Source organism: Ursus arctos, unplaced genomic scaffold, assembly GCF_023065955.2.
Source record: "Ursus arctos isolate Adak ecotype North America unplaced genomic scaffold, UrsArc2.0 scaffold_6, whole genome shotgun sequence".
In the NCBI taxonomy this organism is placed as follows: Eukaryota; Metazoa; Chordata; class Mammalia; order Carnivora; family Ursidae; genus Ursus; species Ursus arctos.
Window position 1 is genome coordinate 77,563,569 of NW_026623078.1, and position 22,992 is coordinate 77,586,560.

A 22,992-nucleotide genomic window follows, 5' to 3' on the forward strand; every position below is an offset into this window, starting at 1 on the left:
TGCTCGCTGCGGCACCCCTGCTGGTGCCGTCCTCCTCCCCCTCCCCCTCCTCATCATGGTCATCGTCATGGTCACCAGTGGTGGCAGAGTGAGCACCCTCTGGGGATGTCCTAAGGGAGGGGGATGCCCCGAAAGTTACGGGGGGGGGGAGAGGAGCAGCTTCTCCGCGGCACTTACTTTGCTGTGGGCGCAGATGGCCGAGCCCAGAAGCTTCCACGTGCCGCCCCTGCGGTCCATCCGGAGCATGCGCAGGATCTGCAGGAAGCGCAGGCTGCGCAGGGAGGTGGCCAGCACATTGCCCTGGTTTCCCACGGCAACCACCGGCACAGAGGCGATCAGCACGAAGATGTCTGGGAGGGAGGACAGAAGGGTGGCGGGGGAGAAGAAAAAGAAGGTCAGGTGAAGGCAATGGCGCCACCACAGATGCTGGCCGCCTGCCGACGCACAGGCGCCGAGCCCGGCTGTCCGGAATCGTGACATGGGTCGCACGTGGTCGGCGGGATTATTCTCCCACGACAGAGGAGGAAACAGAACCTGAGCGTGGGTGCCTCTTCCCAAGGCTACAGGGCCGGATGGACGCGGTGGGGCGGGGTCTGGATGCGGGCCTGTCAGGCTCCAGCACTCACTGTCCATCCCAGGGAAGGGATTCCCCGAGGTCCCCCAGGGTGGAAGGTTGCTCTCAGGCCCAGAAGGGTCAGGAATATGCCCCGGTCCTGGAGGAGAAGCCTGAAGCTCAGACATTGTTGAAGGCAGGTTTCCCCTAAAAGAAGTGCCAAGTCAGGGCCTTGGCCGTGGGCGATTCCCAGGGAGATCATCTCAGGAGGCATAAGAGAGGGGAGAGGGACACAGGGAGGGACAGAGACAAGGTGAGGGGAGTTATAAGCAGCCTCTGAGCAGCAGGCAGAGCATCTCCCAAGAGGGTCACTCTGGAAGATGGGAGCTGGGACCTCTGTCCGGTGGCTCCCGTCCCCTGCTGGTGGAGGGTCACCCCTGGGGTTGCTGATGCCCCCACAGTTCTGAGCTGCACAGCCTGGTGTTAGAGAAGGCTTCGGGGAAGGCCCTGGGGTAGACTGCAGTAAAACATAAGGGCCACCCATGAAGTGGGATGCTGGTCTCCAGAGGTGACGTGGAAACCTCCACCACGGCTGTGACTGAAAGCAGAGACGCAGAGGGGATGAGGGGCTTCGGGAAGGACCAAGCTGGCTCCTGAAGCCAACAGTCCAGGACGGAAGAGTATGTCCTGGTCTCCTCCTATTCCCTTCAGTGGCCCCAACATCTGCACCAACCATCTCCCCACCACACTGCAGAGGGTCAGCAGGTAAAAGGGACCCCATAGTCAAGCAAATTTGGGGATGAGAGGTGATCAAGAGCTCGGTCAAATCAGCCCCTTTTGGAATACTGGAGACTGTTCCACGGGAAGTCCTCTTTTCCTGGAAGGGCCCAGGCTCCACACAATAGTAGGATGTTTTCGAACTGGGTGAGAGTCTCTAAATTTGGGTATAAAGTCACCTCTCCCACCCCCTGCCAACATACACACACACACACACACACACACACACACACACACACACACGCATGCACCCACGCGTGCGTAGGACTTCTGGTCAGCACTGGATAGGACTCTCCAAAAGAGAAAAAGAAGTCTGCTTCGAAAGGAAGACAGAAGAAGAAGGGGAGGAAACTGGGGTTGATATGGGCTGTATGTTTTGTCCTCCCAAAATTCAGCTTCTGAGATCCTGGCCCCCAATGGGATGGGCTCAGGAGTCAGGGTCTCTGGGAGGTGATGAGGTCATGAGGGTGGGGCCCTCACGAAAAGGATCAGGTCCCTGATAACAGCGTTTCCAGAGAGCTCCTTTGCCCCTTCCACGGTGTGAGGACACAGCGAGGAGACCAAGAAGTACGCAGTCTGTGACCCAGAAGAGGGACTCGACCAGAGCCCGGCACCCTGACCTTAGACTTCCAGCCTCCGGAACTGTGAAAAATACATCTCTCTTGTTCATAAGCCCCCAGTCTGTGGCATTGTTACAGTTGCCTGAATGGACTGAGACAGGGGCAGACAGGGAAGGAGACAAAGAAAGAAAAGGTTGAAAAATATGAAAAAATATCAGTAACTACAAAGTCCTCCAAAATTGTGCACGTGCACACCCACATAGCCTCTCCTTGCATTAAACATTCTGAGTGATACACAAAGCCCTCAGGTGTCCAGCCTCAGGAGCAGACGGGAAGAAGGAAGAGCGGGCTCAGCCAGCAGCCAGGTGGTACAGCCACGGTGCCAGGGCCCCCCGGCCGCCCCGAGAGAAGTGTGGCACCTAGGACAGAGGAGGGCTCCGGCTTTCCTTCCCTCGGCTGGCCATCCATACCCAAAGGGCTGTGTTCAGTCCTGGGGGTCACTTGTTAAGAGGGCAGTTAGCACGCTCAGAGAAGAGCAAGAACGATGCTGAGAACATAGTACAAGGTACAGCTGAAGCCACTAAGCCCACTTTTCCACTGCTGGAGTGGAGAGGAGGAACAGGAGGAATGACCTCAAACATCTGGAGAGAGTCAGAAGACTTCAGGTGGAATAAATACATTGGAAGGTGGTGAGTGCCCCGGGACTGGAGGTATGCAAGCAGGTGACACTTGCAGGCTGCTGTGAAGGGGACAGCATGTTGGCCTAAGTGCCTTTGGAGGGTCTTTCAAGGCCCTGTGATCCCGTAACTTTACCCATCACTAGGAATTTGCGGTTCCAATTCCTCCCCGTCACTGTCGCTCTAAGATTTTAGTGGGATCTTCAGATGGAAATACAGAAACATATGGGGTAAGTCAAAGTGTCCACTTTCTCTACTATCAAACGCCTGCTCCCTGAGGGATGCGTGTCAGTGACATCTCCCCAAAGCAACTTCTGGGTCAAGACCCAGCAATGTAGCAGGGAGGGAGGGCACGGGTGCTAGATTCTTCCAGACCTGAGTGTTAGGATGGGATCTGTGGCTTACTACCTGTGTGACTAGGAAATGATTCAGCACCACAAGCCTTGGTGTCCCCCTCTGTAAAATGGGCACAACGTGGGCCCATAGAAGCCATTCTCAACCAGCAGTGGTGTCATCCCTCCCACGCCCAGTAATGCCAGTCTGGAAGGGCACAGGGCAATTTTGGTTGTCACGATGCCTGGGGGCTACCAGTCTAGAGACTGGGGATGCCCTCCTTCACAGCCCAAATGCCAACGGTGCCCCCCACCATGATCATTAAGAGAGCCGTTGGGAGGGCAAGCCATGGTGGAAGGAGTTCTGCGTCCAGAACACTGGGGCCCCTCTTCCTCATCGCGGTAGGGTCAGAGGCTGCACGGGCTTCCTTAACGCCGCACGGTTTCCCAGAAGAACAGCGGCTGCTTCAAAGTCCCTGGGGGAAATGGTGCACCAGAAGCAGGGGACCGGGGCACCCCCTGACTCGGGGTCAGGGCTTACCTACCGAGCATGCACAGGGGCTTCCTGGCAAACTTCAGCCTTCCCCGCCAGCCTTTGTAGCGGCAGCAACATCCGGCAGCCCAGATCCTCAAAGCAAACTCGGCTCCAAAGATGAAAATAGCAAATGTTTCCTGCATTAAGAACATATGGAAAGACTCGGATGAACCGGGACCCAGTCGTCTGGGACTAGAGATTTCTGCTCTGAGGTTCTGAAGAGCGGGGTTTCCAGTGCTCTTGCTGTTTTGGGGATGGAGGGGCGAGAAGAACACGTTATCGCCTCCGTGCAGTTTCGGACAGCTCCCGTGTCCACGCTCCTGTGCTAACTCTCCCTAACATCAGTCCTGCAAAGGGATTCCTTGTTTTTTCTCTCTGTTTTGGTTCCGATGTATTAAAAAAAAAAAGTCTGTTTTCATGTACGAAAAGCCTCTAAGGGCAGTTAAATTGAAAAGAGACATATCCCTGAAACACGATCTGCTAATCCCACCCCGTGCCTGGCCCCTGGTATTGCGACTTATGGCCAACGGTTGCTAAGCACGGCTCCTGGGACACGCACCGCCTCAAGTGTTTTGTGATATTATTATTTTACATTTTGAGAAACCAAGGCAAGGAGTAGTTACACAAATTTCTCCAGACTAGGACGTGGCAAAGAGGGATTCCCAGGCTGGTAATCAGGCTCAGAGCACCCCACTGTGCTGTCTCCCTGGAACTTGGGTCTCCTTCCCTCCTGCCTCTCTTGTTGGTCAGACACAGACACTTTTGCCCCCCTCTTTGGTGACCTCCTAGGACCCTTGGGGAGTTGCTTCTCCGTGATAACCCCTGAAACCTAGTTCCCGGAGCTGGATGGCTTCTTAGGATTCACCTCGTAAGGTCTTAGCGTGAGACTGTGAACTGAAAACACCCACCTTCAGAAGGAAAGCCCTGAATCTGGCCTCACGGATAGCACGCTCGGTGCCAGGTGAAGGTTCTGCTAGTTTGTAGGCCCTAACTGGGGGGGCTGGCACCCCTTCCCTTTGTAGATGGGTGAACAGAAAGAGAAAACAGGCAGAGGCCCCAGGAGCGAGGATGTGGAGTTTAATGTACAAATGGGATTTGGTACTTGGACTTGAAGAGAGTCAGAGACCCTCAGGGTTTAGGGAGAAAAAGCAGAGGTAGGTTCTAGAACAGAGCATGCCTTCTTTGTGTTAACTTTCAGAGGATTAAGAAGCCACCGTTTATCATACAACTAACGTACCTTGGTTTTCGCTTTGACCTTGTTTGTGCCCCCTTGTCTGTAGTCTAGAATAACAAATGCCATTCCCTTCCACCTGTGCCCATGGCAGACCTGCCCAGCTGATCCCGGCATCGCTTTCTCTTGGGACTGGACTTGGCCAGGAAGCCGAAACCAGTTGTGCCCAAGGGCAGCCTCCTTTCTCTCAACTGTGAAAGTCCAACCACAGGCGACTACCCCGGAACCGCACCACGGTGGGGGGAGGGAGGGCACAGTCTCACCAGTAACAGCAGCCAGTCTCCCGAAACGGTCTCGTACTCCCTGAACGTGGTCAGCACGGCCAGAATCAAGCATCCCAGGACAATGAGGAACCTGGAGGGAAGGAAGGAGGAAGCATACAGTCCCGGCTCGCTCCAGAGGACCTGTCAACCAGGTGTCAACCAGGAGGGAGTGACAACTTCCCTGGGACACTGGCATGTGCTTGATATGTTATCTCACGTAAGCTCAGCGCAAACCTACGAGGCAGGTAGGAATTTTTATTCCAGCTAGAGAAAACAGATCCGAGGAAGGGTAAGCAATGTGCATGCTTTTATTTAGCCAGCTAGTTAGTGGAATCAGCTACCTTTCAGACCAAAAGTCCCCACAAGCTGGCAAAGCGACAAGAATGTCAATGAATGGACAGTGCATCCTGCTCGTATAGGATGATGGTTTTCAAGCATACGAAACATTCTTAACATAAATGACAGATTCGTTTTAAAGATCAATAAATTCAGCAAAAGCCTCTGTCTCCATGGCTTAGTCTTATTCCTTTTACAGTCCCTGGTTACTACAGGAAACGACCTCTTTCATCTGGGGCCCTCCAGAATTGTTTTTGAAATTACAAAGTGTTCTTCATACTAGAAAGAACAGGACCCGCCACAGAGAAGGATGCAGAACGCTGCTCCTGGAAAAGTCACAGAGAGGTCATCTGGTTCATGCCCCTGTCTCAGGCAGGAGCAAACTGCAAACAATCCTTTGAGATTATTATCTACATAAATTCAGTTGGCGGGGAGGGAGAGCTTCTCGTGCATGTGTGTTCATGTGTAGGCATGCTTTGTCCTATCAGCAAAGAAGAATGGCTCTCCCTCCCTCTTGGTGGAAAGTCTCTGGTTCAGTGCCCAGCATCAGCCTCCCTAGGGTCCACGGGGGAGGCTTGGTACTACGTACTCCCAAGTTCTTCTGTTCTGTGTGATCTGGCTCTCCACCTGGCTGGGTTCCAATCCACGCGTTGTGGGATTGCTTGTGTAAGTGGGGACCCGCTTGTGCATTCATTCACTCGCTCATTCATTCTTTCCTTCAGTATTTATATGGTAGGCTCTGGGGCTATAGTGCTGGAACTCCATGATGAATAGGCTGGATCTGTCCTCATGAGCTCTCAGTCCAGCCAAACAGAAAGCTATCCCATGCCATGATGGTAAGGACCGCAACGCAAGGAGGTTTGGAAATGTCTGCTCCTGGCCCTGGCTGGGGACCCAAGTCCTGGCTCTGACCCTTGCTGATCCTGATCACGTTTTCTGATTAAGCCTGCTGATCTGCAGACCTGAATCGATTTTTCCAACCTTGCCTAGGAACCTAAACCAGATTTTCAACTCCCTCCTGTGTGTGGCCATTTTACTTCAGTTTATGGCTCCGGACCCATGCCTGCCATCTGCCTACCCCAAATCCCAAATCTTCGCAGGTCATGATGATGATGATGATGATGGTGGTGGTGGTGGTGGTGGTGGTGGTGGTAGCAACCACCCGTTAGTGAGCACCTGCCCCTCGCCACTTTACATCTATCAGCTCATGCTGACAACCACCTCCCAGGATAGACATGAACCCCCATTTTAGAGATGAAAAAATTTATCAGAAGGATTCATTACCATCTGGATGACTGTGTTGTCAGTTAAAAAGACCACAGAGTGTGGAGTTCAAAGACACAGGCTCAAAGGGAGGCTCTAGTACTTTCTATGATCTTGAGTAGCTCACTGACCTTGGGAACCTCCATGATCACATTCATAGAATGGGAATAATGCATCCATCTGGAGATGATGGCTATTGTGAGGACCACAGAAGACAATGGATGGGGAGTCATTTGGTCAACTGTTCAGGCTCATAGAAATGATGCCTGGTGCTGTCCCATTCACACACTCATCACTGCCGGCTCCCCAGCAGGCCCTGGGGAACGGGCTCTTGGATGACTGCACATCCACACTTCAGTTCTATCACACTTCATTTTCTTCATTCATAGGCTCTGGAAATAAGCCCTAGATTAGAATCCCCTTCCTCCTCTTATGCTGTGTCATCTTAGGCAAGTTACACAACCTCTCAGTGTTTTGGCTTCCCTATCTAGAAAACAAACCCAATAAAAGTGCCCATGTCCTCCATTATTCAATAATAGGCCTTCACTAAATGTTAGCTAATGTTTTACTCTGACTTAATATCAATGTATTGAGTACCTCTTGTGTCCCAAACACAGCACTGGTTTTAAGGATACAAACATGAATAAACCTAGCCCTCATTTTCAAGGACCTCCTAGTGCAGTGGGGGAGGCAGAGGACAGATAATTACAGAGGTTATGATCTGAGTGTCCTCCACATGCTTTCAGAGTACAAGACTGAAAGCCTCCAAGGGTGTGTGGTCAAGGGGTTGGAAGTATATTTGAGGCTTAGTTAGAGTTGACTGCCATGTCTCCGTTTATCCAGGACATTCTCCATTTTATGTGTGTTGACCTGGAGTATGGCCCCCGAGGCATTGTGATCAACCATGCACATGCGGAGTGTGAAAGTTTATGGACACAGAACTCAGTCCAATCTTCTCCTTTAGCAAGGGATGTGGGCCTTTGATGATCTGGCCTTTTTGTCCTCACAGCTTTTTATCTTCTGCTGCTTCCCCACTCCCGGGCCAGCCATCCTGAATGAGAACATTTCCTCCCACTCTCTGAGCCTATGTGTGCCTGTCTCGATGCTCTTCTCTGCCCACTCCTCCCAAACTGCCCCCCACTCCCCATTCCCCTTAACAGCCTTAACATTCTGCCTTAACAGCACCAGTCATGCTTTGCCTCCGGAGACTTCCATGACCTCCGCTGCTCTCTGCGTGTTCTCTGGTGTGACCTCTTCGCTAGGGTCACAGAGCACCCCACTGCATCTCTATTCCAGTACTGATCATAACCCATTATCATTTTGTAATCATTTACTTGCATTGTGTATTAATTAAAATGTACTATCTTAACTATGTTGTGGACCTGTTGAGTTTGAGGTTCAAGTGGAGATATCCAGCAGGCTGATCAAAATTCAAGTCTAAAGCATAGGGAAGAGGTTGGGGCTGGAGATCTAAGTTCCTTTCAGCTCTTATAGTCTGTGATTTTAGAGCCAGCGAAGGGAATCATGAAACGCAGTTGCAGCCTGACTCTCAGGGGCAGAGTGTGCAGGACCAGGCTTTAGCCAGCAGGGGGCAGCAAATGCCTGGCAGAGCTCGGCATTTTCTCACACCTCAAGGAATTCAAAAACACCTGCAACGTTGGGGAATTTACTTTCTTCAAACTGGAAAACAACCATTAATTTAAAAAGCTAAGAGCATCAAGGAGCCCTCCTTAACTGGGGAAGGGGAAAAAGCTCTTTGGTCCTTTACACTTTTCAATTTATTCTTAAGATAGGCACTTGATCTCAGACACACAGACCAAATGACCAGTGAGTCTCACCATGGAAGCCAGATGCGAGTGGGAGACAGGGACTTCCCTCCTCCTACCATTTTGGCTCTCACGCCCCCGGGGGGCCCCAACCATTCTTTTACTTCCTCTGTCACTTTCTTACAGTTTCTTTTTAAATTTTAATTCTGGCGCAGTTAACATACAGTGTGATATTAATTTCAGGGGTACAATGTGGTGATTCAACACTTCCATACATCACCTGGTGCTCATCACACAAATGCCCTCCTTAGTCCCCATCCCCTTTCCTCCCTTCCCCCACCCGCCTCCCCTCAGGTAACCATCAGTTTGTCCTCTAGAATTAAGAGTCCGTGCTTTTTGTCTTTTTTTCCCCTTTGTTTTGTTTCTTCAATTCCACATATGGGTGACATCATATGGTATTTGTCTTTCTCTGCCTGATTTATTTTGCTTAGCATAATACTCTCAGTTCCACCCATGTCACTGCAAATGGCAAGATTTCATTCTTTTTATGGCTGAATAATATTCCATTGTACATACATATACCACATCTTTATTCATCTGTAGATGGACATGGGCCGTTCCCATAGTCCGGCTGTTGTAAATAATGCTGCAGTAAACATAGGGATGCATGTTGGAATGAAAGTTTTTGTATTCTTTGGGCAAATACCCAACAGTGTGATTGCTGGATCGCAGGGTAGCTCTAGTTTTCACGTCTTGAGGAACCTCCATGCTGTTTTCCAGAGCGGCTGCACCAGCTTGCCTTCCCACCCACGGTGTAAGAAGGCTCCCCTTTCTCTGCATCCTCGCCAACACCTGTTGTTTCTTGGGTTATTGATTTGAGCCATGCCACTCAGATCCCTGCTCTGCAGCTGTCCTTGTCTCCTTGACCCGACTTTCCCCTGATTTCTCCTCCTTTGCCCTCTCCCTCCTCCCTCTGCTCCTTGCCCATACTCTCCCTCCTCCCAGTGCCTGCAGGATGGGCCAGGGTTTGTGGTAGAAGTCTGGGGAGAGCCAACAGCTGTCCTCCTGTCTTCGGGGTCCTGGCTGTCTTGGCGAAGGAGGCTGGTCGGGGTCAAGGGTCTCAGACACGCCCTTAAATCACACACCGCCTTCTACCTGCTTCTACGTTCATCCCATGCATCTTCCTCCCAGCCGGGGTTGTGGAGGGTGGGAGGGAGGCTGCTTTGCAGCTGTCCTTGGTGTCTCAAGTGTAAGGTCCAAGCCCCTTGACACCAAACTTCTGCTGGGCCCCAGCTCCGCAGAGGCACACGTGACCAAGGAATCACAGCGGCACCCTGGATTCCCTGTGCCCTCTTCTCAGCCAGGCCTGGATTCCCTTACGGCAACAAAGCTGGGCCCGCTGGGAATGAGAGACAGGGCCTAACAGCCAAGGATTACCCTCCAGCTTCCCCCGCAGGGGGACAAACAGGTGGTGAAAACTCTAGAATTTATCTAATCATTGTGCATCATTTTCTCTTACATTCCTGCGAGGTGGGGTCTCTGTCATCATTACATTTGCACCCCCACTTTAGAGATGAGGAACGGAGCCTCCAGGCTCAGGCAGTAGGGTCACAACAGGAGTAGGGGCTGTGCTGAGAGCAGGGCCCGCAGAGAACAAGCAGGGCACAGCAAGCCGGAGACCGGGGAGGGGGCGGCTGGCTTGCAGTTCAGCCGCGGAAGGACAAGCCCATCCCTTCTCCTCTGGACTCCCAGTTTGGGAAGAGAAACTCTCAGTGTCCTTTCTGGGAAGTTCTCCAAGATCCCGGCTGGCTCCTGCTCCAATTACACCTGTTCACGGGTGGGTTTGGAAGTACCTGTAGCTCGCCGAAGGTCCTAGAGGGAGGGGAAAAGCAGCAGCTGACCACTAGATACTCCTCCTTCAGATCCCCGTCTGTGTGCCATTGAGTGGGGGTGTGTAGGGACAGCGCTCCCTGGCCAGCTGGGGGCAGAACTGAATCCTCTAACAGAGCAGGTGTTGCTGAGGCCATAGGAAGCCCACGGGTCCTGATCCTCAGCCAACACCCTTGGTTCTTGTTCTCGAGCAGAAAATACAACCCCTCAGACTACATCAGAATCCTACTGACCTTCAACCGAAATGCCCCAAAGGTAAAGCACCCACTATGTGCCTCGTTCCCTACGAATCAGTCCAACAGCCTCTTTGAATCACGATGACCGCTATCTCGCCGGTAGATTCTCTCTCTTGCTGCCTTTGATGAAGCAAGCTGATGGGGAGGAGAGGCCCACGTGGAACTGAAGGTGGCCTTCAGCTAATGGCCAACAAGGAATGGAGACCCTCAGTCCAACAGCGCCCAAGGAGCTGAATTCTCCCAACACCTACAAAGGGGAGCTTAGAAGAGGATCCTGCACCAGTCACACCTTCACGTGAGACCTCAGCCCTGGCTGACACCTTCATTGTGTGGTCTTTGCGGGAAACCCAGAGCAGAAGTCCCAGGTAAGCCATGCCTGGATCCCTGACCCACAGAAACTGAGATGATACACATGTGTTGTATTAAGCTGCTAAATTCTGTAGTGGTTTGTCATGCAGTAATAGATAACTGACACTGGTGAAGCCAGATCCAAATCTTCGCTCACCACCTAGAAACTGGATGACCTTGGATAGGTTTATTTTTCCAAGCCTCAGTTTCTCATCTGTAATGCAGGTGGGACAAGACAAGGGATTTTTGTTATCTTATTTTTTATCCCAGTCTTTATGGCTAAGAGAGATTGCACAGGGCAGCAAAAATCCCCATAACCAAAACCTGTTTCTCTAATGAGGTCTCCATGCAAACATCCTTGATGATTTCACAGGAGCCGATATCCTGCGTGTGCATGGCTATGCGGGTCCATCCCTGCCTCCGCATCGGGTACAGCATTCACTAGTACAATGTGAACTATTTGCACAGTGAAAAGGCAAAGCTTACAAAAGATGCAAGATTTCATGAAGTTGATGGACATGATGATAGAGAAATGTTCTAAATACAGCAAAGCCATTAACAAGTGCCAATCTTACTCCAACAATGAAAGATAAATCAATTGATACTTCAAAGGATTAAAAATCTCATACATTCCTTCCCCCCCAAATGTTGAGAAGATAAAATGTGAAGTCATCTGGTATTATCATATAATTTGGGCATAGAAAATATACCCTCAAATTAACACTCGATTCAGTCTTTGTTCATTCTAAAAATCAGAGCACAGTTGCAATTATAACCTATATTTTGTTAATTATGAGATACAATAAACACATTTTTGTATCTTAATTACTTTTTTGTGATAAAGTACTAATGACATATTTTCTTCACTATTTGGTATGAGGTCTGGTCCCATTTCCAGCAGATTCTTTCAGTAGATTTTCACCGATTCCCATTAACTGCAGAATAAAGGGACTCTCTAAACCTGCCTCATGGGATGGGCATGGGGGTTAGCAGAGAATCACGTTATTTGAAACGTCTAGAATTCTGGCAAACATCAGGCTTTCAGCAGGTGCCCCTTTCTTACCCACCTTCTTTCTCCTTTTATGCTCACAGAGAAGAGTTGAAAAACATATATTAGTAATATATAAGAAAAAAAAAACCTTTGTCTTTAAAAACTTCCATATTCTTGAAATGAGGCAAGAATATCTTACATAAATAACCACATGCAAATCTGTGCCTGTATCTGTCTATACCCTATCCACACCACCCTATGGATCCACACATGCATCTTGTAGGAGAGGCCGGTGATGACCATTTAAACCAGAGGTTAGCAACCTACAGCCCTCGGGCCAAATCCAGCTGGTGGCCTATTTTTGTAAATAAATTTTTTTTATGCCACAGCCACACTTATTTGTTTATATAGTATCCGTGGATTCTTGTTTAGTAAATAGCAGCCGGAGAGGCTGTCTGGCCCACAAACCTGAAATACTTACCATCCGGCCTTTAAGGGAAAGTTTCCCAACCCCTGACCTACACTAAGAGCCAAGGGCACTTGAACTCCATCAGGATCACCTGAAGGTATATTCCACATCAAATGCGGGATGGAAAATAATATTTTAAAACTTAAAAGGGATTTAATCTTAAAAGCACCTTTGTTGAGTTCGATATCAGATTACTTAACATGATCAGAGGAATACAGTAGGAACATGTGCAGGTTTATGGAGAAAAAGAAATTAAAATTTAGGGAAAAGAATACAAATTATGAATAAAAACTCATACAGGGCCACTGCTTAAGGTTCATTAGTTTCATGGTGAATCTGCCTCTAGAAAGATCTACAGAAGTATGTGCATTTCTGCTGGAGTGTCCCTCTTTCTAATTTGTTTTAAGATTTATTTATTTATTTGAGAGAGAGAGAAAGAGAGGGAGGGAGGGAGGATGCAGCAGGGAGGGGCAGAGGGGGAGGGAGGGGGACAAGCAGACTCCGAGCTGAGTGTGGAGCCTGACCCCGGGCTCGATCCCGCAACCCCGAGATCATGACCTGAGCTGAAACCAAGAGTCAAAATGCTTAACTGACTGCAGCCACCCAGGCGTCCCTTATTAGTGTTTTTTTTTTTTAAGACTTTATTAATTTATTTAACAGAGATTGAGACAGCCAGCGAGAGAGGGAACACGAGCAGGGGGAGTGGGAGAGGAAGAAGCAGGCTCCCAGCAGAGGAGCCTGATGTGGGGCTCGATCCCAGAACGCCGGGATCACGCCCTGAGCCGAAGGCAGACGCTTAACAACTACGCCACCCAGGCACCCCTATTAGTGGTTTTTAAACAAGGCAACAACCCAGTTTGAACTTACTGTTGCTGCCCCAGGAGCATTCCTGTGGATGGTACTCACTGCAGGACTATGGGCTACAGGGCAAACTTCTCCATGACCTGACCAAATGTCATGAGGACCTCCTGTTGGGGAACAGTCTGGGCCCTGGAGGCGGACACATCCTGGTCTTGAGTTCTTACCACTGGGCTTCTGGCTCCTCATCTGCTGGGTGTGAATGAAGTGCCAGCTACCTAGGGTTCAATGACGTAACAGATGCAAAATGCTGAAAGGCGGGCAGTGGACACTCGGTAATTAGCAGTTTCCTTCCAATTTGCCCATTGACCAAATATTTATACTCGGGAGCATACATTTGGGAATCAGGCGGAATGAGTTTAAATTTTGACTGCACTATTCATGACTGTGTGGCACCGGCAAGTACTTTAACCGGTCTGGCCCACCAATCCCTTGAATTCATCATGGGGATGGTTATTCCACCTCACAGAGTGCCTCACGTTCACCATCTGTAAAATGGGATAATGAAATGTTAGGTCTTGCTTAATAAATGTTAGCGATTAATCTGATTGTTATTTTCTATTATTCTGTAAAACACAAAGCCTGGGGAATTTGTGAGTTCTCCACAGGAAGAAACTGTCATTAATACAATACGTTTGGAATTCCTCAGACACATGTCGTCTTTGCGTAACTACCAAGCGACACTATTAACTGTAAGACACAAAATTGTATAAACTACTAAAAAAAAGGAAGCTGCCAAATAAATTATGACAGCCACTGATTGTGGTTCACATCCTCATTTCAGAGATGTTAAAATGGGGGGAAATAGGCATTCAGAATTGATGAAACAGAAGTAGGTAACGTTGTCTTATAACCAAGTCCTCAGAAACCCTTTGACCGGGACAAGGTGTTAACACATGACTCAGGTGTGTCTGAGGGGCTGGAGGCAAATCCTCTGTCCTCAGCACTAGAAGGGCACATCAATTAAAGTCTGGGTCTGTGGTTTATTTGGCCCAAGCCCTCCTAGTCTTATCGACACTGTTATAACTCTGAGTTTGTCTGACTTTCCACGCATTTCGTTGGCACTAAAGCGCCCATATTTTCATGGAATGAGACTTCTGGCAGCTCACCTAAGCTGGCAGAGCGATGGAGTCAGGAGCTGAGATTGGGCATCCCATCCATGTTCTGAAGTCTGGCAGGCTTTACTCCTTTTTTGGACTTGACCCTAACAGGCACTCCTGTTTATAATGACCTGGGTTTGAATCTGGATTCCCCTGGTGAGCTGCAGAACTTTTAGCAAGATGCTCCATCTTTCTGAGCCTCAGCTCTTTTATTTGAAGATGTAGAAATGAGGATGCAAAGGGCTTCACACAGAGCTGTGATGAGTACTCACTGCGGTAAGGTGTGCAGGTGCCCAGTGGCCCTGCAGCCAGAGTGCAGAGTGACCTTCTGACCCTCCCACTCCTTCAGGCATGTCTGACCCTTCAGCAAATTATGCCCATTCTTCCTCTGATATACTCTCAGACATCTGGTCTACTTCTCTGTCTCTATGACCAATGCCTTTGTCAAGCCACATCGTTTTTCCCTCTGATCACTCCGGTGATCTCCTGACAGTGCTCCTGTGGCCCTCCACTGCTTCCCCTACAATCTCTCCTGGAAGGGCCAGCGCTATCCTTCCCATCCTCATTTCCATCACTCCCCACCCTCCATACACACATTGTCTAGGGTCATCTGAACAACTTGGTTCATTAGAAAGAGAAGGGTCTTAGGAGGTAGGCCAGTGTGGGTTTGGATTCCGGATTATCTTCCCAGCCATGTGCACTTGATCACATCGTCTTGCCTTTGAAAACCTCAGTCTCCTTATTAATATAAAGAGGCTAATAGAACGCCCGTGTGAACGTGTGCCAGGGCACTGTGATCCCTGTGCGGGTGAAGAGTGAATACCAGTGAACATCGGTCACTTGCAAACCCCTTCCCACCATTCCCAGCACCTGAAATGCAGACCCCACTCATTTTCTCTGCCAGCTTCCAACCATGCTAATCAGATCCTATCATCGTACAGAGGTTTCCTGCATGCACAGTGCATCTCCAGGGGGAAAAAAAATACAGTATTTCTTTTATGTGCATTTAGGAAAGCAGATCCTAGAATGCTGGAGAAAATGCAAAGCTACATTTCCACTTGGGCCACTTTACCAGGACCATTTTTTATTGACTTTTTCATAATTTCTTCAAGACCTTATCACAGGACGCATAGTATCAGAGAGCTGGATGGGGCTGGGTGGTGCTCACCATCAAAAGAGATAAGGAAGTCAACCTTGAGAAATCAGAAGAGAAACAGCAGGGGATTACTTTGCTTAGTTGCAGGAGTCTGGTGACATAGGGTGGGAAAAACAAAGGCATGATTAAAAATCCATAAGCCTCCGCGAAAAGTCCAATCAGCTTTGTGAACAAAATAGCCTTTGTTTCCCACTGTGGGTGGTATTTTTGAATTCTGAATCCATCTTTCCAGAGACATCCAAGCTGCCATGGGAATGACGCTGAACAACCTCAAGAGGATGTTTAATTTAACAAACACCTGCAGAGCACCTACTATGCTGTGATATTGTGATGGAGGATAAAAATACACATGGTCTTTCTCCTAGTTTTTGGCACAGAGCTCCTAAACCCCCTTAAATTTCCTAAATTATGAGAGCAATCAAGGTGTCTTTTTTACATGAATGAGGTGACTTTTGGACCCATCTATGGATGGGGGCTGGTGGCCAGGAGAATGAACCACGTGGTTAGAGGGCTGGAACTTTCAGTCCCTACCCCCAACTTCTGGGTAGGGCAGAAGGGCTGGAAATTGAGTTCAATTGCCGATGACCAATGATTTAATCAATCATCCTATGTAATGAAGTCTCCATAACAACCCCAAAGGAGTAGGTTCGGAGAGCTTCTGGGCTGGCCAACATGGGAGAAGCAGTGTTCCTGGAGAGGGCATAGAAACTCTGTGGCTTTCCCATACCTTACCCTGTGCTTCTCTTCCCTATGGCCATTTCTAAGTTATATCCTCTTATAATAAGCTGGTAATCTAGTCAAATGTTTCTCTTTCTATGAAATGATCTGGCAAATTAATGGAACCCAAAGAGGGGGTCATTGGAACCTCCGATCTATATAGCCATGAGCACAGGTGACAAGCTGGACTTTTGATTGGTGCCTAAAATGAGCCAGGGGCGTGGCCCTGTAGGACTGAGCACTTCGCCTATGGAATCTGATGCTATCTTCGGGTAGATCATGTCAGAATTGAATTAAATTGTAGGACACCAGCTGGTGTCAGAGAGTTGCTTGGTACTGTGAGGACCCTCCCGCTCCCCCCAACCGTGAGACGGAATGGGGTGCAGAGCTTTATACATGCATTTCTGAAGCACCTGTATATATGGAGCCCTAGAGGCAGTAGTGGGGGGAGCATGCACTTGACCATCAGAGACTGCCTTCGATCCCCAGCCCTTCCTCTTCGAGTTTTTGGGACCCAGGCAAAGTTATTTCACTCCTCTTAGCTCCCTCATTTGTGCACTGGTAACACCAAGTCCACCTTGCAGGACTGTAACACAGACTGCCAATGAAGGCTGCAAAGCCCCTGGAGGCACACTCTGGTAGGTGGGAGGTTCCATGTGCACTCAACGGTAATGTGGTTATGACTGCAGGTATTGGGCACAGCACCTGCTTCCAGGGAGGCCAGAGCAAAAACTGTCTAGAGTTGCTGTACCTACAGATGTTGCCGTGTAAGGTCACTGCTCTCTCACCCAGATGGCTGGGAAGGTCCAGTAGAGGCTCCCCAGCTGCCCTTCCCCAAGCCTGCATGGAGAGGGTCTTTGGTCTATGAAGGTGGAAGGGGAGAAGGTGATGGGGGAATGGCAAACAGGCTGCATGGTTCCCCTCTCCCCTTCCTTCCCTCCAGAAGGAGGGGCATATCTGTCCTAGGCTCATAGTAGACGCCAGCATTATTTCTCTAGTCCTGTCTCACGTGTCTTCCGTCTGGGCTTAAGAACCTCCTGAGAAGACTTAGAGCGTGTAGTCCAGAGTCCAGAGTCCAGAGCGTGTGCTCTAGGGGACCTAGGGGCTTCCAGCCCTCCATCAACACCCAACAACATTTTCTTGTGCATTTCTCATGGCAGGTCCAAAGGGTTCCAGCCTCCCTTTGGTTTCTGATCACCTTGCCTACAATCAGATCCCTCCATCCTGGACATTTCTAATCCTCTTGAGTTTAAAAGATACAATTTACAAAAGACATTCTGAAACGAACGATGCAGACCGAAATAAAAGAACCATCATATTTCATTCTAAGCCTAACAAATCAACTCTTTTCTCCAGTCCCCCACCCCCTGCTGCCCCCTTTCCAGCCCAAGGACTCAGGCACATACAATTTTTACAGATTGCTTTGTCACAACGTTATGGTCTACATTTTATTTTATTAAAGCATAAATATTCTTCCACTTAGCTATAAAATATTCAAAACAATCATGTTTAATGAAAGAGCAGCATTCAATGACCTCAGTGCACTGAAATATATATAACTAGTCTCTTATTGCTCGATATTTAGGTTTCTATTTATTCCAGTCCTATATTATTATAAATAATGCTAAAGTAAATATCTTTGTGCATATAGTTTTTCCTCATTGAGGACCAATTCCTTAGAATAAATCTCCGGCCTATCCGGACTTTGAACATTCATATGAATTCTTGATACATTCCGCTAGACTATTCTCAAAGGATACATGACTTTACACCGTCCCCAGGAACATACAAGGACCTTATTTTCACCTAGTTTTACCAGCAATGGTTATTACCCTTTGCTAATGGACTTGCCAGTTGGAGAGGTATAAAAATGGCACCTGGGATCTGCATTTTAAAAGAGAATAAAGCCTTGCACCAAAAGACAAGGTACTTCTTAAGGGACCTCCGGCTGAGGGACAGAGGCTATAGGAGAAAAGGGGGCAAGTTTTCCCAGCAGCTTGGAAATTATCCCAAGTAGTCATTCACTTTCTCCACCTATGTGATGGCCAGACCAGACTCCAACCTCTTCAACTGCCTTCAGGCTGAAGACGGTGGGAAAACAGCCAACGTGTAATTGGTGTATTACTTACTTTTCTCACCAGGCCCTGGAGACTTTTCTCATTCACATGTAAAAAATGGTGCTCTCAGACCCAAACCAAAAGGTGTAAACATCTTATATTTTCTTATCCCATTAGCACCTTCCTACAAATGCTTCCACTGGTTCTTTTGAGAACCAAACACAGACACGAAGTCAGATCTGGGTCCCATGCTGTTTTCCCCCCAGCATGACACAGCCCTGATTATTCTAGATTTTTTTTCCCTCTCCTTTTGGAAATCTCATTAGAATGGAAACACTTAGTGGCTTCAAGTTTCCAAAATGAGAGATTTTAAAAAAAGTGGGCCCCCTGTTAACATTAGCACGGTAGAGACACATCTGTCTGCCCAGCTGCACTGCGGAAACAATGGTCATCAAGGCTGATTGTCTCAGCTATTTCCTTCCCTCCTTGGACTCTGCATTCATCTTTAAACACTCCTGGATTTTATATTCACTCACGCATTGATTCAATACGCGTTTACTGAGTAATTACTTTGTACCGAGCCCCGTGTCAAGGTACAGAGGTAAGCCAAGATTCAGGTCTGGCCTGGAGATATTGATGGCATTCTAAGGAAACCAGTTATGACAGTGGAAAGTGATTAGCATTAAAGTGGGCAAGACGGGCGTTACTCTGCAGGGACAGAGGATGGTCAAGAGCACCCTAATAAGTTCTCAGGGGTTATCAGCTATTAGCTATAATTTCAAAACTGCACAGCATCTTGGGACTTTGAGACCCCCTCCCTTTCACCTATTTCTAAGGTCACTCATTTAGAGGAAAAATATGAGATCATTCACTAGCCGTGGGTGTTAAGAATTACGCCAAGCTTGGACTTACCTGACTCTACCGTTCCCAACACTTAGGACCAGTGCCACACTGTAAATTGGAGTGCAATATTTATCCGGCAGTGCCCTGAGAAAAAGGCACTGGTTGCTGTGTTTTTCTATTTAGGAAAAGAGAGATGGGAAGGGAAAGGAATACTAGGATCAAATACAAGTCTTTGCCGCCAACTACCTGGGAGATCTTGGGCAAGTTGACTCTGAGCCTCAATTTCCTCATCTGCAAAGTGGGTCTAACTGCTTAGAGCAACTACGAGAAGTAGATTGAGAGGATCAATGAGAGCATGCACACAAAATTCTAGTGCAGTGCCTGGTACACAGCTGGCCTTCAACTCACACTCATTCCAAACCTCCCTCTCCTAAGACACCTTCTGGATCTAGAACAGGTTTGTGATTTTTATTTGTATCAGGGACTAGAAGGTGCAGCAGGGTGTGTTCTGGGCTTCAGGCTACTGGAGAGGAGGTTGACAAGACAGAGTATGGCTTAGAACAGGCCCCTAAGTTTCAGTTATGGGGGAGTGGTGATGGGCAGGAAGCAGGCAGGCCATTTCTTGGGAACCATTTACCTGTGTAGGAAGAGAAAACACTTGTGGGTGTTTGGGCTTCTAGACACACTGGGAGTAATGCCATCAGGCCCCACCTTCATTACAGATGACAGGCAGTGGGGTTTCATGTTCATTGGTCCTTGCCTCTCTCATTCATCAGGAACTTTCTGACCTCTCTGTGAGGTATCCTTCTCATGCCCTGAACTCACATCACCCCTCTGTGTCTTTTCTATTTCTTGTCTAGCAGCATTGATCAGAGTATGTGGGAAAAATGGCTGGTGCCAGCTAAGCACAGGCTGAATACGGCCTCGCCCTCCTTAGGCAAGAAGGGATGGGTATAGAAAAAAAATGTTTGTGTCAGTAGAAAACCACGATGCCAGGTATGAGCATACCTCATCCTGAAAATTATGTTTTAGTAAGGACCTTCTGCTCAGATGTAGTGCTGATATGGATTTTCTGGGCATCCTGTGTCCGGGAATAGGGGTTTGTAAACTTGCAAATTAAAATCACCTATGGATCTTAAAAAACCCAAAAAGCCAGTGGCTGCCACCAACCCATGAATCTCCTAATTTAATTGCTCTGAGTGAACCCAATGCTAGTCTGGTTTTTAAACTTCCCCACGTGACAGTACTGTGCAGTCAGGGCTGAGAACCACTTCCTGGAAAGACTAGATCCCCAGCTAACATTGTGGGCTTTGGAGTCAGACTGTATGGAAGTGAATCTGGTCCCCAGCTGGTCTGAGTCAAAGAAGCACACGATCCTGCAGTGGGCAGCTGCCGTGGCAGGGCCGACTGTGCAGTCAGAAAGAGAGGGGTCTGGATCAAAGCGCTAGCACTTTCTAGTAAGGGGCACTGGACAAGTTGCTTAATATCTATAGCCTCACTATTTGTTTGAATTTTCTAAGAAATTATTACAAATTTAGCAGCTTAAAAAACACACACATTTATCATCTCATAGTGTCTGTGATTCAACAGTCTGGGCACAGCTTAGCTAGGACTTCTGCTTAAGGCCAGAATCGAAGTGTTGGCCAGAGCTGGGCTCTCATCAGAGGCTCGACTGGGGAAGAACCTGTTGCCACGCTCCCTCGGGTTGTCAGCAGAATTTATTTCCTGTGGCTGTAGGGATTCATGATGGCTGCTTGCTTCTTCAGAGCCAGTAATAGAGACAGACAGGAAGATAGAGATAGAGACAGAGATGGATGGATGGATGGATGGATGGGTAGATAGATAGATAGATAGATAGATGATAGATGATAGAAAGAAAGACTAGCAAGATGGTGTTACACTTTTATGTTATAGAGTATATCAGGAGAGGGGATCAAAAGGTGGACCTTAAAGTCTATCCACTACACTACTTTCATCTGGAAATTGGGGATATTATATATCCCTAATGGGTAGTCATGAAAATTAAACAAGACAATCCATTACAAGGGCGTGACACATGAGCACTGACCATTCAGTGACTGCTTTATCATCAATGGTCTGTGCAGAAGCCACGGCCACCCAGCTTCCCACATCAGAGTTCATCAGGCTCTGGGCCCCCATACTATGATGCACAGACCTGTCTCAGGGCAGATGTGACATATTGCGACGTCTTCCATCCACCAAGCTGCTGGGCCCTTCATCGAAGTCTTGCTATTTGTCAATTGCTCGTCAAAATGCAAGACACACATCATTTTGTCTGAGCCTCCCAGCAAACTACTGATACACAATCATTGCCATTTTCTAGATGGGCATACAGAGGCTCTGCAGGGGATACTGAACTTGTGCTTCAGTAGAAGACTCTGCGGCATTCAGGTCACACCCTTCCGGGTTATCTTATGTCTTTCATTGTCTTTATTCACTTTACTCTTTCCCTGTCTCCGAGCTACTTTATAACTGCAAACCGTAAATAACAGATAACAATGCAAACTAATTCATGTCTTAACACATGCAAATTCTGTCCCATCTAGTAAAGATTCAATTGAAAACCAATGTTATCTCATTTACCCATTCATTTAAAAAGTTCCCGATCTATACATGTGTCTGCTTTTCAGATCCCCTTTTGAGCCCTTTATAACACTTGTCTGGTCTGTCAACAACTGGTGAATTAAAGAAAATCCTTAAAATAGATTTATTTTATATCTGTATGAGAGTCATGAGTTTACTTTTTTTAAAATTGTCTTTTAGCAAAGTTTATATATATTTTTGGGCCACATGGTAACCAGCATTCAAACCCACCCAGGTTTGGCTGGCATCAAAACTCACATTCTTGACCAGTTACTATAATGCCACCCCCGGGGTAAGTGCCCACTGATGCCTTATTTGCCTATCTGGTCAGCTGATGTTCTTTTACTCATCAAACACAGAGCATAGCCTTCCACACTCACTTTCCCATCTCCAGGGGTTTACCTGAACTTACAATTCCTGAAACATTCCTGCAGAAGTCCCTTCTCATGGGCTTCAGCCCCAGGGGCCTCTGCAAGCCTTTAAGGAGCTCAACACCGGTCTCCCCATAAATTCTGCCCAATAGTCCTGTTTCTCCCTTCTGAAAATACACATAACACTACCTTTCTTTCACAAGTGGCTCTTCGAGCATTGGAAGGTGACTCTGAAGGCCCCGAATGTTCTCTCTTTCTGAATCAGGCTCTTCAAACGTGGCCTCCTTTGACAGACCTTCAAGCATCTTTGCCATCATTTTCATTCTCTTTCAGACACATTCTGCTTCCCTGGACACTGAATGAGGGCTCCGTAGACCTACACACAAGGCAGTCTGCCTGCGTGAAGTGAAAAGTTCCCCTTCTGTAGGTCTGGGCATGGTGGCTTTAAGAAGACTCTTCAGTCTTCTCGGGTACCTTGTCATGCTTTAGTCCCCAGGCTGCAGGCCCTGTGCTGCTCCTGCAGACAGGTCCTCTTCAAATCACTCTGCTTTGCCTCCACTGATGTCACCATCCATCCCCCTGAGCAGTGATGCCGGCTTTCTCCACATAGGCATAAACTACTTGGGGTCACTCTCTCCTCGCCTGAGCCACCAGGGGACGCTCTTCTGCATACCCAGCCTCGCAAGCTGTCACCAGTGGACCTCCTGGTGCTGTGGACAGAGGAGGTGTGCCCTTCTGGTCCCACCATAGCCTACTCAGCCATTCCCTGAATTCACTGCCGTTTGGGGCACAAGAATGACACCGTTGACTTTTCAAAGTGAAATTATGGAAACGCAGGCATTTTTTCCCCAGTTATTATAGTGAAAGTGGGGATCATTTATTAACGCTTGTGCAATTGACTTCTTCTTGGACCTAAGTAAAATCCTCTTCTTTTATCTTTGCTCAATTTCTTCTTCTTAGACTTGGCCATACCTCTAGCCACTGCAACTCAGTTCTGTGGCTGGAAGATTAACCTCTGTCCCGGTTTTACCATCTGAATGACAGTCCTACTCGTGGCAC

At 48.2% G+C, this 22,992-nt stretch overlaps 1 protein-coding gene across 1 annotated transcript in view; it reads right to left on the minus strand.

Moving 5' to 3' along the window:
* The window catches only part of KCNQ3 (potassium voltage-gated channel subfamily Q member 3), a 283,027-nt gene that overhangs the window by 40,589 nt on the left and 219,446 nt on the right, over positions 1 to 22,992 (minus strand). Inside the window, exons 2-4 of the mRNA XM_026495394.4 lie at positions 4,929 to 5,019; positions 3,445 to 3,571; positions 178 to 350 (exon numbers count right to left, since the gene is read on the minus strand). Of these exons, the coding sequence (XP_026351179.2) occupies positions 178 to 350; positions 3,445 to 3,571; positions 4,929 to 5,019 (391 nt within the window). The remainder of the gene's footprint in view (positions 1 to 177; positions 351 to 3,444; positions 3,572 to 4,928; positions 5,020 to 22,992) is intronic.